At 34.7% G+C, this 12,830-nt stretch overlaps 2 protein-coding genes across 2 annotated transcripts; both read right to left on the reverse strand.

Moving 5' to 3' along the window:
* Positions 1-1,548, reverse strand: LOC114184575. Its single transcript, XM_028071881.1, has one exon. It carries the CDS (start codon positions 1,546-1,548, stop codon positions 1-3), a length of 1,548 nt encoding a protein of 515 aa, XP_027927682.1.
* A 9,215-nt stretch (positions 1,549-10,763) lies between these two features.
* Positions 10,764-11,720, reverse strand: LOC114184576. The gene is made up of 3 exons (XM_028071882.1): positions 11,438-11,720; positions 11,256-11,392; positions 10,764-10,841 (listed from the first exon to the last, which is right to left on the reverse strand). The coding sequence occupies exons 1-3, from the start codon at positions 11,718-11,720 to the stop codon at positions 10,764-10,766; spliced, it is 498 nt and encodes a 165-aa protein (XP_027927683.1).
* Positions 11,721-12,830: the final 1,110 nt, after the last annotated feature.

Here is a 12,830-nt window from a genome sequence, read left to right on the forward strand (position 1 = left end):
TTAGGTCTCCAATTTCTTCCTCTGAAAAATAAAGAAAGTAAGGGTGAGTCTTTCCTTTAACTCCAAAAATTCATCATAACATTTCAAAGTATGATCATTTGAATAAACTTTCAATTGAATGTTAACAACAGGAATGCTACTCACATCAAGAGATTCTTCTACAATAGAAGAAAATAGGACCATAAAAGCTTTGACATCTTTTATAGGTTTAGAGTCCTCTGTAGTTATAAATCTAGAGTTTTCTTGTGACGGTGTACTAAAGATCAAAGTTTTATCTTTGCAGTTCAGAAGGACACGATTGGTTGACAACCAATCCATCCCTAATACTATGTCTAAACAAGAGAATGGTAAACAAATCAAGTCCACTAAGAAAGTTCTACCATGTATGATGATAGAACATCCCAAGCATGCATTAGAGGTAGTAACTGGTTTATCAGTAGGAGTGGACACCACAACATCATAAGGCATAGTTGTGACAGGCAAATCAAGACTTTTTACACAATCCAAAGATATAAATGAATGTGTGGCTCTAGAGTCATAAAGAACATCAATAACTCTATCACTTATGATGCACTTACCTCGAATGAGATCATCAAAGGTTGTTGTGTCAGCTCCACTCATGGCAAAAACTTTCCCTTGAATTTTTGGTTTAGTGCCATTATGATGTGTAGATTTCAGAATTCCCTTGTCACTGTCAACTTTTTGTTGTGCAAACCAACAATTGCTAGCAAGATGTCCAGCTTTTCCACAATGGCTGCAAGAAGGAAAGATTTGATTGCAATCCTTCCTCAAATGTGGTCCTCCACAACGATAACATTTTATGTCATTATCAACGTTATTGTTGCCATTACGATTTGTTGTTCCACCAAGATAAAAAGTGTTAGGTCTTTGATATGGCCTTTTGTTAACATGAACCTGATATTTCTTATCAGTTCTCATTGGTCCTCCTATTCTCATATCCACATCTTTTCTTTTCAGGCTAGACTCGTAAATTCTACATTTACTTACCAAAGTTGAAAGATCAGTAATTTGAAAGATACTGACTGTTGTACGAACATCTGCTCTTAGCCCATTCTCAAAATGCGCACAAAGTTCTTCTCCATTATTTTGATGGTATGGCCAATACTTCATAAGTTCGTGGAACTTAGAAGCATATTCTCCAATGCTCATGTTCCCTTGTTTGAGCTCCAAAAACTCCCTAACTTTTTGTTTTTTAAGATCCTTTGGAAAATAGTTTTCTAAGAAACTAGCTTTGAAATCTTCCCATGAAACTATTCCCTCTTCATGTGGTAAGGTTTGATTGACAACCCTCCACCAATTCTCTGCCTCCCCGATCAACATATATGTCGCATATGTAACCTTGTGTTCTTCATGACAGCCCATGGCATTGAAAATCTTTTCTATTTCAGTTATCCATCTTTGAGCTCCTTCTGGGTTGAATTTGCCCTCAAACTTAGGTGGGTGATGTTTTGTGAAAGCGGACAAACCCCGATATTCTATTGGTTCATTTCCTCTATCACACACTAAATTTTCCAGAATTTGTGTCATTCTAACTAAGAGTTCACCATTTGTGTTGTTGGGTCTACCTGTTATGATTCCCTGAAACTAGTGTATTAGTTTCATAAAGAATTGTTTTATATACCCTTTTTTTTCACGCTTATTTTTCATTTTAAAAGAAAAAAAAATATTTTCAATAAATCACATATTACCATGTAGGTTTCAGAACAATATTCCTACATTCTTAATTGTCAAAGAATCTAGAAACACACAACAAAAGCAAAGTTAGTCCATACTTAGTCCTCTTGGAATGAACCAGGCTCTGATACCACTAATGTAACACCCCAACTAAAATCCAGTGCTACTAGATGTTCTTTACTTGTCAAATGTATCATTTACTTAAGGAAAAATTTATTTGTATTCAATTAACAAATACCAAACAAAAAATAAATAATAATACATCACTCGAATGTATAATCTGTTAGACATACATGATAGTTATGCGAATAAAATGTTAATATACATATAAGTGTTTGTAACAGAAGTTTGTTTATACTTTTACAACCAACTAAAGGTACTTTTAGTTTGAAATACATAACAAACAAGTTACACCATATCAGTTGTAGCTTTAACATAATCCAAGGTTACAAGAAAAGTTAGGCTAAACAATCTCATTGTTACATGTTAGGTCTCCAATTTCTTCCTCTGAAAAATAAAGAAAGTAAGGGTGAGTCTTTCCTTTAACTCCAAAAATTCATCATAACATTTCAAAGTATGATCATTTGAATAAACTTTCAATTGAATGAAACATTTTCACAAAAGTTTAAATATTCATAATGTCATAACTAACCATGCCAAAAATATTAAAATCAAATTAATCAATAAAATAATCATTTCTGTATGTTTTAAATTTAGGATATCAAAATCCTCATTATCAATCTTTTAATAATCATATTCGTAGAATTTCGAGTTTCAACTCATCAGTATATTCATCTCATATTCTTTCTTTATATACTTTGGGTCCCAAACACTGCCATTAGACTTTTCCGAATCATAATGGTCTTACGCCAATATGGATAGTGCCAGCAGGCTAAACGTTCTCACGGATACAACATGTACGTTATTCCAGCTTCCTGGTCTTAAAGTATAGTCAAGAGGACGGTCGAGAATAGAGTGTGAGGCCTGTGAATTTTCGAATACCCGGCTAATTGTATACGTCAATCCAGGGTATCTATATCACCACCCTCGATTCTCCTAGGTCTATCAGACCTTTCTCTGGACTCTATACCCAATGTATCTCTGTACTATCCATACAGTCCTTTTTATTCTTTATTTTTGTACTTTAATTTACAATCATCCTTTCGCATTATCTTTATAATTCTTGAAACTTTCACAAAATTTTGGCAGCATAACAACAACGTTTCTAATTTGTCACAATTTTAAAAATAGTAAAATCAACCAAGTTAAAAAGAATTTAAAATTAACAACCAAGCATGAATCATTCTCTCACAATAACTTTACAGAAAATTGATCAAAACAGTAATCATAATTAAAACATAATTTCCGTATAAAATTTTATAAGTAAAATAGCAAACTTGTTTTATTTATAATTTTTTGTGTAAAGCTTCAAATAAGGTGATTCTTGAACCTAATCCTAGGTTTTCATACCCAAGGAATCCATTTTTCAACTCAAGATTTCAAGATAATGTATGAAAATTTCAGAATCAAGAAGATAGATTGTATACTTAAAGAAAACTTGCTAAGATAAAGACTTAGAGATTTGAGATAGACCCCCCATACCTTGAAGATGCTAAATATACTCTAAGATGAAAATGAAGACCTCAAGATTCTGGATTTCCCTCTCCTACTTCAATTTTCTCCCAAGAGTTTAGACCTCTCCTTCTCTATTGTTTTCGATTTTTGTGAAGAAGATGTGTGAAATGAAGTACTATTTATAGGAAAAATCTTGGACAAAGGGATAAGGATGTATTGATGGTAAATTTATGAGATTCCTTAGTGAGGATAAGTTTATTTTGACCATAGAGAGAAGCTTGGTCGAAATTCCCATTGTAGGAGACTTCATGCTAGTTGCAAGAAGACTTGTTGACTTTCTAGAAGACTTGTTTTCACTCCAAAGTGTAAAATTCATATCTCTTAACACACAACTCTATTTGTAAATCCCAACGGTGAAACTAAAGACCTATGTCTCTAGAACTGGGCGAACAAATTGGAGCTCAATCCAACGGTTAATAAAACTGAAATCAAATGGTTACTAAAATAACCCAAAACAGGACGTAACTGATGCTAGGTCAAACTGCAAAACTTATTTCTCTAACCACAGACCTCTAAATACAATTCCAAATGGTCAACCTTTAGTAATATGTCTTAGCAACTCTGTATAAAAGTTTTATCTTGATCCAACGGTTAACGAAGCAGGAATAAAATATTTACCAAGGTAACTCAGAACTGGACAGGAGCTGGAGACCTTACTTTTACACTAAAGTGCGGAAGTAACTGCTCCTTGCATGCACCTCCAATTCAAAATCTCACCGTTCATATTGAAGAACTATGTTTTAGGAATGCTTTATTAAAATTTCAACCTAATCCAATGGTTAATGAAGCCTTAATCACAATTTTACTTACACAACTCAAAACAAGAAGTAGTTAGCACCCAAAAAAAAAAATCATCTTTTACATTGTATATAATTAATAAAGTTACTTATGAAATCATACTATATATTTAAACAATAAAGTTAAATATAATTAATATAAAATAGAGGGTGTTACAAACACCACGAAAACCAACCCTCTATCGGCCGTGACCAAGACCGCCCCTGTTTGAGACTTCGACTCGCCGACGACAACGACGCTAACGATTGTTTTTTCCTATTCTCCTTGCTGTATTGTTCTACGGTTTGGTTTTGAGTGATGATGGTACCATATGATTAGTGATTTCGGAGCTGGAAATTGGTGTGAGGGTGCCAATGAAAGTATTATATTGTGACGTGAATAAAGGTTTAGACTTGGGTTTGAAGACCAAAGTAGAGATGGGTTTCGGCTTGTTTGGGTGTGGGTTGCAGGTTTGTGAAATTGAGGATGAAGTTGGTTCTGTGTGCGAGTATGTGTTACTGGTTCAATGGTGAAAGTATTGGTGGATTGGGAACGATGGTGAAGCAGAGAGGATAATGGGGTGGTGGATGAAACTAGTTTGCATTGGGCTTTGGTTGATCATGGTGAAGGACATGTGAAGGAGAATGGAGTAATGAAGGTGAAGGAGATGGATGAATAATGGTGAAAGGTTCTGTTCAAAGTACAGGCTGCAGGAGAAGTAATATGAAGATGATTGGTTTCAACAAAGGTGAATGAATGAAGGAAGGGAAATGATGGTGATGATAAAACTTTGTTAAAGACTGGAGGTACGATGAGGGTGTGAGGATGACGAGGGTGATAATGGAGGATTCAAGCAACAATAATGTAGAAATGCACACAAGAGATTCAATGAGCCAAATAAATGACACGCAAAAATCAATATACGACCACATTCTCAAGCACACAATTGCATCAGGTTCATCTTAAACATTCAAGCACTCAAGTATTCAGATGAAGTACCTACTTTGCAGTCTCTATCAGTTGCTGGCTTCACGTCTCATGATTCTTTCCTCCTTGGCTCGCTTGTTTCTCCTCTATTTTCCAAGTGTTATTCTCCTCTATTTTCCAAGCGCTATTCTCCCATTTTCTGTTCCTCCTCTATGATGAAAATTTGTTCGAGCTCCCCCAGCATATCAATCTCCCACCTTTCTTAATCAGTCCATCTTTTTTTTTACGTTCCCCCCAAAGAGTCATTACCATCTTTCCCTTTTCATTCATCTTCTGTCAGGATATTTTGTGGTGACCAAAAGCACAAGGCAGATGCCTCCCAACCACCCTATCAGTTTGGCTACGTTTGTCAGTTGTTATGACTACCATGGATGCACAGATACCCAACATTTTTGTTTTTGTGCTAAGACGTAGAGAGGGAGTAAAACCTGAACGTTTTTCTTGCATGGAAGGGAATGGTCAGCAGAGGCTTGACTTCCAATTTTATACTATTGGTATATATTTTTTTATTATTATTTTTTTAAGCAAAACGAAAATAATAAAAAAGGAAATAAAATAAGATAAGACAAAAATTTGAATATAAATTAAAAATAAGATAAAATAAAAATGAATATATAAAGTGTAAAACCCTCTTTTTCTGCCTTAAAATTTAAAGGGGCCCAGCCTTATCTGTTGGGCCTAAGGACTGGCCCATAGGGTGTCCAAAGCCCCTAAGGCAGCCTAACCCCTCTCATTTCTGCATTCTTTCGTAAAACAGGACCTTACTCTCTCCCTTTCCCTATCAACAGAAGCCCTGCTAGGGTTTGGTTCCCTCTTGTTCGTGCTAGCTCAAAAGCCCACCTCGTTTCACGTAAGTTGGTCCTTGAACCTACTCCCTCCTTTCTAAGTTTGTTTTTGTGGTTTCTGTTAGGATTCACAGTAGTAACCCTGTTATTCTCTCTGTGCCGCTGTTCGAGTTCGTAACCCTACTCTTGGAGCTGCTCTGTTCTTTGGCTTAAGGTCACAATCTGTTATTAGCCTCTTTCCAGGTAAGGGAAGCTAGGGCTTTACTGTTTTTACGTTTTAGATGCCTGTTCGGTTGATCCTATGTACTGGATGGTTGGTATGTATTATTAATTGTATGAAAATGTGTGGTTTGTATTGCTATAATGATGTGGACATGTTTCTGCGCGAGAGAGAGTGGTGAGCTCTGTTGAACTCGCCTAGGCGAGCGGGTTGGTTGCTCAAAACGAAAGCTCTCGCTTAAGCGAGGAGCTCTCGCCTGAGCGAGAACAACAGTAGCTCACTCCCCTCTCTATTTCGAGGGCTCACCTAAGCGAAGGCCACTCGCCTGAGCGAGAGCAGTCTCGTCTGAGCGAGTTGGGCTAGCTTGAGCGAGACCTCGACGTGCTCCCTGTTGCAATCTCGCCCAGGCGAGAGCAAGTAGCTTGAGCGAGGGGTTCCTCTCGCCTGAGCGAGGACTCTTTAGCTTGAGCGAGATTTGGCATTTCTAAGTGTATATATGTATGTCTCACATGATTGATTGATGTACGCCTAAGACGGTTCAAGCCATGATGCTATATGTATTGTATATGATATATTGGGATCGTAAGTTGATGTGTTTAGCATGGGCTTGGTGTGATATATGCTTGATTGGTTTGGCAAATATATATACATATTCGCATGAGATTGATGTGCATGAGAACTCTAAGAGTGGTTGGCGAAACATGGTTAAAGTGCGAGTAGGACGTAATCCCATGACCTTCATAGGGAGTATTCATGGTGGTGCCTCACCTAATGGACGTAATTCTGTGGACCCTCCTAGGGAAAGTTCATGGTGGTGCCACACCTAATGGACGTAATCCCGTGGACCCTCCTAGGGGGAGTTCATGGTGGTGCCTCATCGACAAGGCGTAATTCCACGAGGGTAACGTGGTGGTGCCTCAAGGTCAGGACGTAATTTCATGAAGGCCTCGTGGTGGTGCCTCATGTAAGGATGTAATTCCGCGAAGGCCTCATGCTGATGCCTCACTGCTAGGACGTAATTCCATAGTTTGGTGGTGGTGCCTCATCGTATGTATCCGGATAGTCAAGTCTTGGTGTCTTATGTAGTTTGGTACTTCTTATGTGGATGTATGCTAATTATGCTTGACTATGAACTCGTATGTTGAGTGTTATGATATAAGAACCTTTCTGCACTAACTTACCCTTTGCTTGTTTATATGATTGTGTGTGGTTTACTCCTTTGCGATGATCATCAATTCTATTGATGTGAGCAGATGTGAAAACCCTTGACAGTGGTAATGATAATAGGGATGTTGCAGCTTGATGTCTATGGACGGGTGTTAGGCTCACTATGGGGCCGCAACTAAGAGAATCTTATTAGTTAGATTTCTATTGTTCTGGATAAGAACTTGTGCTACTTTTGAACTATCGTACCCGTGTTAGGCAAGGTGGCGTCTCTTTTCTTTTGTTATGAATATGTTTGGGGAACTGTGTACTTTATATCCCATTTTCGTACTCTCTGGATAATTATGTATGTGGCGTTTCATTAAATTGGATTTATCTATTTTATTGGGACGTTACATAAAGTAAAAATAAAAACAATAAAAAAAATAAAACAAGATGAAAATAAAATATGTATACGTAATAGAAATAGAAATAAAAAAGAGATAAAATTAAAGTTAAAATAAGATAGAAAGTAAAATATATATATATATATATATATATATATATTAGTTTTTTACCCGTGCAATGCATAGGATTATTTTTAATAATTATTATAAATTATTAAATTATGAAAAAAAGTTTAACAATTTATTAGAAACAACTATATTGTAATATAAAAAAGTTCAATGACCATAATTAATGAAGTACACAACTATATTGTCATATAACAAAGTTCAATGACCATAGTTCATCAACATTACAATATTATGCTTAATCTAATCACAACAACAACCATTAACGAAGACTTCAACATTTGATTCGATGAAATCATTGTCTGCTTGAAAGACAACAATATCTCCTTCTTTTAATTCATTTTCAGAACAAAATAGCCTCCAACCTTGACCAATCTTTGTTGAACTTCGTTGTTTGTTGGATATTAGTATTTTGCAATTCACTATAGTTTTTGGCCCTATAAGAAAGACGTCTTGTACCTTCACCTCCCGAATAAAGTTGGCAAACTTTGATGGCAAATCCTACATGATTCAAACGTTTATTGTTAGTATAAGTATTTCAATTTAATTATACTAATAAGCATAAGAATAAATAAGAAGGAATATACCAAGTGACTTGCTTTGCTTTGATACTTTGTCAATTTCACTGAAAATATAGATCTTGTATTTTGATGAGTAATACGGTGCATAAATGTTGTCAAACTTGATGAAGGATTATCTTGTTTCCTTTTAGAGTTATGAATATGGTGAAGTTGTTTAAGAAAGGTTTTTGAAAATTCCCACTGGACATTAAGATAGCATGCTATCTAGATGTGAAGGTTCATTTCTCAAGCTCATGAAAGGAAGAAGAGAGTTGGATTCAAGCTTAAACACACACGACAATAACAACACTAAAAGAGCAAAATGAAAGAAGAAACAATAAAAATGGAAAGCATAGAAGATGAAGAATGGAAGAAGCACGCCACTCATAGGGGGGGATCTAAGCCAACCAAACCCTAGAGATGAGTGATGGGGCCGCCACTTGCAAGCAAGATAAGGCAAAGGTGAGTTCACTTCTAGGAATGAGAGCTCACGAAAATTGGTGGTTGAATGCACAAAGTTTATAACAAAATGATCAACTCTTTTACAAGACAAGGAGCACCCTTTAAATAGGAGTTCATAGGGGTCCTTTAGCAAATACAAAAACATGAAAAAGGATTAACTAGCAAACCCTAAACCTAATGTGAGAGTGAGTCTTGGCCAAGTGAAGGGAGATGATTGGTGGAGGCATTCCCATGAGGATTCTAGGCCAAAAGAGGAAGGAGACCAAGTGACCTTCTAAGGCATAAACCACAAAGGCAAAAGGAGACAAGGTACATGTCTACTTTTGCTTTTGCTTTATGCTTTTTGCTTTCCTCTCTCTTTCACTTCATCTAAGTGCTCCAATCACCAAGTGCCACCTAGTCATGCTCTACTTTCTCTTAATTACCTACAAAATAAGACAAACAAGGATTAGCATGTTGGTTTAAGTTAATCTAATCTTGGTCAAAGGTCAACTTTGGATCAAAGTCAACAAGTCAACCAAAATAAGTCAACTAGAAACCAACTTAGGGAATTCAAACTAAAGTAATGCAAAACAAAAATAAAGGTGATGGAATAGAAGACTCCCTTCTAGACATGCTTCTAGTGATCCTTCTTGAGGGAACTTCTAAGGAGGTGGTCACGCCTTCATCAAAACTTGTTGTTGTACATCCACCTTTAAACACTGTTAGGTGAAATAAAGAATTTCCCAAATACTGAAACTGGATGTGAGAATCACTTTGAATTTGATACAAATTTCTCATATTAAACCAACCTTCAGTGATCCTTGGGTTATCTGAATCCATGTTATAGGTAACTGTTTTGCTCATACCATTTACATCTACCAAGTGCCACTGTGGGCCTAATTCGTGTGCATAACCAACATCAAAGTGTCGATCAACAAATAAAAATGGCTACAAAATAATGAGGACACTAAATTATTTTCAAACAATAAAGACATTATCAATATTTTTTCTACAAGAACAGAAACAAAAACAAAACGTATATAAGTTGTTAACATACTTATATATCAACAAAAAATATATTATATATAAACAAACGTTGATAAAAATTAAATCCAGAATTAATAATTCTTTTCAAAAATAATTAGAAAAAAATTAAATAAAGTAAAAATTCTGAAGATTGAAATCTTTAGATATATATGAAAGTGCAGTACATACGTTAAATGAACGTTAGTAGATTTGATTGTGTTCCTCTGTAATATTACTACTAAAGTGGGGATCATGATGATACAATATGAATACAGAACACAGCGAACCACATAGAACAGAAAATCTCAATGCATGGTATTAGATCTAAATTTGTATTTGTGTTAAAATTGAAGACATAACTTAGAGAATATGTAGATGGTGTTGAACTTCCAAATTATTGTTCTTTGATCTTGGGTTTGCTCCATATCCAATTTTGTAATTGCAGAGAAATGGAGGTTTAAATGTAGTGTTGAGTGAAGGATGTGTATCAAATGGTAAAGTGAAAGTTGTGAATGGAATGGGAAAGTTTAAGTCAGAATAGAGAACATTATCACGTGCAAACAGTGACAACAAATTTAAAATTGTTATTGTTCATTGACACAAAAAGTAACGGATAAAATAAAGTATAGAAGTTACAGCAAAAGTAACAGCAAAATTATATAATTTCGATTCTTTAACATTTAGAAAATTAAAGAAATGAAATGCAATTATGTAAATTTAAATGAATGTTGTTTTTTCAGTAACACCCAAGCACATGTATCTAGACATTTATTTTTGACAATACAGTAAAGCAACAAATAACAATTGAAAAACAACATATATATAACGAATAACAGAAACAATAGTGTATTAATATATAAATAGCATTACTGGAATTCAATGAAGTAGATACTGGAAAACAAAATAATATCTAATGCAGCTATCAAAACATTTATCAATCACTATATATTATACACTACTAATCTGCATGAACTGTAATGTGCACCAAAATTTGTATATGGACCCAAAAAATAAAGTAATCTGCACCAATTGTAATCTACAAGGTAAAAAAGAAATACAGTTAAATGTACAATAATTGAAAAATTTTAAGAATGATATAAAAGTAATTTTTATACCTTTATCAAAGATTTTCAAATATTTCTTTGTAAACTACATTTGTAGTTGTAGTGGTTACTTTTCCATCTTCATCCAGAATTAAGATTTTTAGTCCTTTCTTTGATGTCACTCTAGAAATTGCTACGTACAATTGTCCATGAGTAAAAACTGGTCGAGGGAGATAAAGTCCAACTTTAGAAAGAGTTTGACATTGGATTTTGTTTATTATCATCGCAAAGCATAAGGATATTGGAAATTGCCTCCTTTGAAATTTGAACGGGATGTTGGAATCAGAAGGTGTCAAGTTCATTCTTGGTATAAATATTTTGTCACCAACATTTTTGCCAGTTATTACCGTAGCAGAGATAACATTCTTTCCCAAATCATTAACTTGCAACCTTGTACCATTGCACAGACCATTTGCTTGATCAATGTTTCTTAAAAGCATAATTGGTATGCCAACTTTCAATTTAATCCTATGATTTGGAATTCCTGAACATTTAATATCATTTAGAAACTCTTGAGTAAACCACTCACCTTGAATTTCTTGATCATCATCGGATTGGCAAGGACTGTCCGAACTTAAATAAACTTGTTCTTCACCAGGAATCAAAGATAAAATGAAGTCATTTACTTGTTCAACACTATCAATTGTAGGGTAAAGTATAGCACCATCATCAAAGAATCCAGGAGTCATGATATTTTCAATTAAACCACCATAAACAAATTTGACTAAAGAAAGTAAAGGTGTTTCACTTTCCTGAATTAGAAGATCTATTGGTATTGAAAGGTTGGCTTCACCACTTTCATTCAAATTCATATTTCCATCTCCAATTTTAAGAATCCAATCAGCAAATTCTTTTATATCTTTTGCACTTTCATTTGAAGCAGCAGTCTTTAACCTCATGTTTTGTGATAGCTTAAGAACTGTGCAATATTGCCACAAATCAGAATAGTTAATTGATGAGTTCACAATATCATACCTTGATCCCTTTCTTACTACTGGCAAGATTTGTCTAAAATCATCGCCCAAGACCACCACCTTTCCACCAAATGGTTTGTCAGCATTATGTTGATTCGTAGCTCTCATAATGTCTCTCAATGTTCTATCAAAAGCTTGAAAGCATAACTTATTCATCATAGGAGCTTCATCCCATATTATAAGTTTTGCTTCCATCAATAGTTTAGCACGAAGACTTCCTTGATTGATGTTACAGGTTGATTCATCATTGATTGTTAATGGTATGCAAAAAGTAGAATGAGTAGTTTTTCCTCCAGGAAGCAATAAAGATGCAATGCCACTTCAAGCTACATTAAGGGCAATCATTCCCTTTGCTCTAATAGCAGCTGACAAAAGTTTCTAGAGATATGTTTTTCCAGTACCACCATAACCATATAAGAAAAAGAAATTCCCTACCTTTGAATTCACTATTGTCATAATTTTGTTATAAACATGTAGTTGCTCATTAGTGACAGACTACAATAGAGATTGATGTAGCTTCTCCATTTATTCTTTATCATAATTCATTTCATCAACAATGAACCTACTTTGAAATTTGAATGAATTTGAAAGATCAGGTTGAGGAAGGCAACTATAATTTGTTAAAGCTCGCCCATTTGAATTTAGAAGTTCTTGTACTTCTAGTAGACAAAGATTGTGTAAATCATGCTCTTGAATTTGAAAATCTACAAAATAGAAAATGTAATTAATACCTAATTATGGAAAAAACAGTGTAGATTAATTCAATTTAGTACCTGGTATGTTTAAGTCTTTTCTTTTTTGATATAGGATACCATCTACAAGTAAAGTCCAAGTTACATCCTAAACAACATTTGGCTTAAACATTGTATTCATGATTAACAAAGCAACAAATAACCTTCTAAGTTGATTTCTAGATGCAAGATGGCTAGCCTCTTTAATGGCATCAAT

The sequence above is a fragment of the Vigna unguiculata genome, chromosome 5, assembly GCF_004118075.2.
Source record: "Vigna unguiculata cultivar IT97K-499-35 chromosome 5, ASM411807v1, whole genome shotgun sequence".
Lineage (NCBI taxonomy): Eukaryota > Viridiplantae > Streptophyta > Magnoliopsida > Fabales > Fabaceae > Vigna > Vigna unguiculata.

What these genes read in the sequence shown, in the direction of transcription:
- LOC114184575 (XM_028071881.1), bottom strand. Translation starts at nt 1,548, where the DNA reads ATGACACAAATTCTGGAAAATTTAGTGTGTGATAGAGGAAATGAACCA.
- LOC114184576 (XM_028071882.1), bottom strand. Translation starts at nt 11,720, where the DNA reads ATGAATTTGAATGAAAGTGGTGAAGCCAACCTTTCAATACCAATAGAT. An exon ending in TGATGATCAAGAAATTCAAG is followed by an intron (nt 11,393 to 11,437) that starts GTGAGTGGTTTA and finishes TTAAATGTTCAG; the next exon opens with GAATTCCAAATCATAGGATT. An exon ending in AGAATGTTATCTCTGCTACG is followed by an intron (nt 10,842 to 11,255) that starts GTAATAACTGGC and finishes TTTACCTTGTAG; the next exon opens with ATTACAATTGGTGCAGATTA.